Source organism: Populus euphratica, unplaced genomic scaffold, assembly GCF_000495115.2.
Source record: "Populus euphratica unplaced genomic scaffold, PopEup_1.0 scaffold88.1, whole genome shotgun sequence".
Taxonomy (NCBI): domain Eukaryota; kingdom Viridiplantae; phylum Streptophyta; class Magnoliopsida; order Malpighiales; family Salicaceae; genus Populus; species Populus euphratica.
The window spans coordinates 402,099-407,305 of record NW_011499956.1 but is presented as its reverse complement, the minus strand read 5'-3'; the positions used below and the strand labels follow the sequence as shown (position 1 = coordinate 407,305).

The window sequence follows — 5,207 nt, the reverse complement described above, 5'->3', positions numbered from 1 at the left end:
TGGCCATTTTTTCAGCTCAAATGCTTCCAAAGGAAGCATGTTCTTGTTCCACTCCATAGCCCCCCGAATGTGGGCCTACCTACCATGCATATCTTTCCAAATCTTTGCCGAGGGAGAGAAGCGTCTGCGATCCAACGCTCTTTAATGAAGTTGATTATTAAATTAATTTCTATAATTTAGAGATTTACTTAAACCCGTAACTTTAGTCAACCCCTCCACAGACGCGCAAAAGCAGACCCTTTTTATTTTCTTCTTTCTAACAATTAAGGTACATTCCAACCACATTTTAAACATGCACCAAGTATAAATGAGAGGATCTTAGTCTTAAATTCAATCTGGGAGTAGATATGCATCTCTTTTTGAAATTTTTTATTTATAAATATATTAAAATAATATTTTTTATATTTTTAAAAATATAAAAACATGGTTAAACCACAATTTCAAATAATATTATAAAATAAGATTGAAGCAATGTATTACATATATCATTCTCAACCAATTTTAATTTTTTTAAAAAATAAAAAATAATATTATTTAAATAAGTTTTTAAAAATAATCAACTAATTTTAATTGAGTTTTTAACTGGAATAGATTGAATTATTATTTTTTTTAATTTTTTTAATTTAAAATCATTTATTTAAATAATTTACTAAACTCCTCGTTGTTTCATAAGACGAGAGGAAATTTTGTTTTTTATATTTTACTTAATATTTAAATTTATTTATTTATATATAAATATATCTCTAAACTAATTTAAGCTTTAATAAAACTAAATCTTTTACTAATTTATCTTAACAGCATATTCTTTTTTTAGATATGATATATCCAAGATAAACATTTTTTTAAAACTAATTTCAAGATTAAACTAAAACAATAAAGCAAAAAACTATATTTTTATCTTATCTACCAAACTATTCTTAATATTTATGAAGATTTAAAAGAGGTGTTAGAAAATTAATTTTAACATGTTTTTTTATTAATTAAAAAAATTATTTTTAAATTATTTTAATATTAAAATGAATTTTAAAAAATTAAAATTTAAAATATTAAAATATTAATTTAAAAAATATCCACAATTACGTTTTCAAATATATAAAAGTCGGCTACGAGGTAACATACCTTAGCTCCTAAAGGCGAGACCTCATTTTCTGCTTCCTAAGCTGATAAAAAAAATTACCCAAAAGTCAACGCATCTGTGTCTCTATCTCTCCCTCTCTCTCTCTCTCTGAGCTTCACCTCTGCTTCTCTTCAGTTGCTCTCTCTTTCTTTTATCTCTATGCTAATGAATTACTATAACTAACAGTGATTCAGTTCATACCAAAAAAATTCTAATGGGAAACGGTTTTGGTAAACTGACGGTCTGTTTCACCGGAATTGGAGATGCTCGCCGGAGAAAGGATATATCGGTACTAAACCCATTAGACGAAGGTCTAGGTCACTCCTTTTGCTATGTGAGACCTGACCCCGCCCGATTATCCTCCTCCAAAGTACACTCAGAGGAAACAACCACCTTCCGTACCATATCCGGTGCCTCCGTCAGCGCCAACACTTCAACGCCACTCTCCACTGCCTTCATCGATCCTTATGTTTATAACACCATCGATCGAGCTGCTGCTTTTGAGAGCTCAACTTCTTTTGCTTCGATTCCTCTGCAACCAATTCCCAGAAGTCTATTTGGGTCCATCAATTCTGGCCCCTTAACAGGAAACTCGGCCCTGATTCCTTGTTCAGGTCCGATGGAGAGAGGGTTCTTGTCGGGTCCGATTGAGAGAGGATTCATGTCAGGTCCGTTGGATCGTGGGTTGTTCTCGGGTCCGCTGGAAAAGGGCACTTCTGATCAGTTTCAAAGAAGCTTTTCCCACGGTGGTTTTGCTTTTAGATCCAGATCAGGAAAAAGGTCGCTGATTCGAGTCTTACAAAGAGCAATAACTAAAAAGATAACTCGTGGACAGAACTCGGTTGTAGCTCCTATAAAAGGGGGTGTTGGTGTTGTTAAAGAACCTGAGTGGATACTGAGTTCAGAGAAGCAGAATGAGTTGACTGTAAGTAGTGTTAATCTGAGTAGTGATGGTAGTTTAGAGGATGATGATTCTTTAGAGAGTCAAAATCTTCAATGGGCTCAAGGAAAAGCAGGGGAGGATAGGGTCCATGTTGTTGTATCAGAGGAGCATGGTTGGGTTTTTGTTGGGATTTATGATGGATTCAATGGTCCAGATGCGCCTGATTATCTTTTGTCCAATCTCTACTCTGCTGTGCATAAAGAGCTTAAAGGTTTGTTGTGGGATGATAAGTTTGATTCTGATAAAATATCTGCCCCTGCATCTTCCCCTGTTCAAACAGATACTAGTAATTCTGTTGAAAGTACTAATTCAAGATTGGAAAATGTGTTACAGAACAGTGAAACTAATGGGAATTGCGGAAATGATCAATGTTATCGGTATATGGATCGAGATAATCATCCCAGTGCGAGTTGGGAAGCTGGTTTTGATATGAATTTGAAGAGAAAAAAGAGCAGGAGTTCCAAAGGGAAGTATAGAGGAGCTGCTAAAAAATGGGAGGAGAATCAGAGGAGATGGAAATGCGAATGGGACAGGGAAAGAATGGAGCTTGATAAGAGATTAAAGGAGAAATTGAATCGATCGGGATCAGATACTAGCCCAATAAACCATGCAGATGTGTTGGAAGCTTTGTCTCAGGCTTTGAAGAAAACAGAGGAGTCATATTTGGATATTGCAGACAAAATGCTAGTGGAGAATCCGGAGCTGGCTTTAATGGGTTCTTGTGTTCTTGTGATGTTAATGAAGGGCGAAGATGTTTATGTGATGAATGTGGGTGATAGTCGAGCAGTATTAGCACAGAAGGCAGAGCCTGATTATTGGCTAGGGAAGATTAGACAGGACTTGGAAAGAATCAATGAGGAAACATTGCATGATCTTGAAGCTTCTGATGGTGAAAGATCAAATTCAATGCCTAGTTTGACGGCCTCACAGCTGAGTGTTGATCATAGCACCAGTGTGGAAGAGGTATAATTAGCTTTCAGTTTGTGGTAACGAAATCTTGTTCTGACCAATTTAGCATGTTCACTCCTTTTCGTTTTCATTGCATTCGTGTGAACTATATCTGAATGCCGTGTTGTCTGCATTTCAGGAAGTGCAAAGAATAAAAAATGAACATCCAGATGATGCTTGTGCTTTGTTGAATGACCGTGTGAAAGGTTCATTGAAGGTTACTCGGGCATTTGGTGCTGGTTTTCTCAAGCAGGTATGGTCTCAATTTAAACATTCGGACTCCTTTTTTTTTTGGGTTAAGAAGCTCAGTTCTTTTGCCATTTTTCGGGGTCTAAGTTGTCAAAAGGATATATCACTAATGGCTTGAGAAATGTATCCATCGGGGCATGGAAAAACTAAGCTTGGAATATCTAGCACGGAGATGTTCCTCCTAATTTCTTCTCTGAATAGCAAGTTACAACACTAACAATGCATTTGAGAGAAAAAGGTGCAACTGCTTGTACTACTGCCAATAATATAATAGCTAACATATCAATTCGGGAAGAAAAGGGAAACATGGTTCAGTGATACTTGAATTTGAAATAATTACATGAAGGATACTACGATGCCTCTGCCTCATGTTCTCATTTTAAACAAATAGCAGGGGAACAGGTAGGGGGAGCATCCAGAGCATTTGATTGTTTAGAACTATAAAGTGTAAAAATGATACTTGTATCATCCATTTGTGCTAACAAAGTATTGCCAAATGAGAGGACAGAATATTTTGGCGATGCAGTTTTTGTGTGCTTTTGCTTTTGAAATGCGGCGCCACTTCTCACATTTTTTATTTCCCTTCTGCAGCCTAGATGGAACGACGCACTTCTAGAGATGTTCAGAATTGACTACATTGGCAAATCCCCTTACATAACTTGTTTACCATCGCTCTACCACCACAAACTCGGCCCAAAAGACAGGTTTCTGATTTTATCATCCGATGGGCTTTATCAATACTTAACAAATGAAGAAGCTGTTTATGAAGTTGAGCTTTTCATCACATTGCAACCCGAAGGAGATCCAGCTCAACATCTGGTTGAGGAAGTTCTGTTCCGTGCAGCCAAGAAAGCTGGTATTGTTAAAGTATTAATAAGAAAGTTGAGTTGTCTGTCAGCAGCAAAAACAATTATGGAAACTGAAAGTGACTTTGCTCATTGTGAATTGCAGGTATGGACTTCCACGAGTTGCTCCAAATACCACAGGGAGATCGACGGCGGTACCATGATGATGTTTCCATCATTGTTATTTCTTTAGAGGGAAGGATATGGAGATCGTGTGTATAATAAAGTAGAGAAAGATACAGATAGAAGATATAGAGACATCTGCGAAAAAATCAGGCATTTCCTTTATGCTTTTTTTTTTTCTTTTCTTCTTTTTCCTGGTCACCTTTGTAACACACATGACAATTAAGCTCAGGGGATTCCATCTTGAGAACTTAGCTGTGCGATCAACTTGGGTGGTGAGGAGTGTAAAGGTGTAAAAGCTGGTTCTCTCCTTGATTATGAACCGTCATAGAAAATTGTAATTTTCTAAAAATAAATGGCATTCCTTTCGGAAAGGGTTTTGTTCCATTCCTTGTTCCTTTTCACTTGTACATGGGATTGGTTTTGGCAACAACAGCTAACGTAGCATCTGCTTCCTTGCTACCCTTCTTTTTGTAAAGAAATCTATACTTTCTAGAACAACATATTTTTGTATGAGAATATGTGGTCAGTGGCCTTGTTATTATACATATATCATAGCTTTTTGCCTTTTGTTTAACAAGGATACGTTGGTTACCTTAAAGCTGAGAAGCACTCAGCAAATTCTACTGGAAACACGCTTTTGACATTTCCCCCATCAGTTAAGCCAGCACGATGGTTCTTGTGCTATTTTCTATCCATTGACAACGTTGTGAACACTGGCTATGAACTACCTTATCGCTTAAAGATTGGCTAGAACTTTGCTTCCTAAATCGCAGGGTTGAAATCTTCAATTTGGTCATAAAGATCTGTGTATATAATTTGATATTTTCCAAAATTGCAGTCAGTCAACGTAGCTTTCAGTTAATTCCATAGAATTTTCCGGTCATAATCAAATGTTCTTTAATTCAATTTGCGGTGGTTGGTTTTGTGAGTGAGGGAGCGCTAGTCATAAGCAAATCCCTCGCTGACCCATCATAAAGTC

At 36.5% G+C, this 5,207-nt stretch overlaps 1 protein-coding gene across 1 annotated transcript; it reads left to right on the top strand.

Annotated features, from left to right (window-relative positions):
* The first annotated feature begins 1,135 nt into the window (after positions 1–1,135).
* PLL5 (pol-like 5) lies at positions 1,136–4,771 on the top strand. Its single transcript, XM_011044392.1, has 4 exons — positions 1,136–3,023; positions 3,148–3,261; positions 3,849–4,113; positions 4,209–4,771. The coding sequence occupies exons 1-4, from the start codon at positions 1,332–1,334 to the stop codon at positions 4,322–4,324; spliced, it is 2,187 nt and encodes a 728-aa protein (XP_011042694.1). The 5' UTR covers positions 1,136–1,331; the 3' UTR covers positions 4,325–4,771.
* Positions 4,772–5,207: the final 436 nt, after the last annotated feature.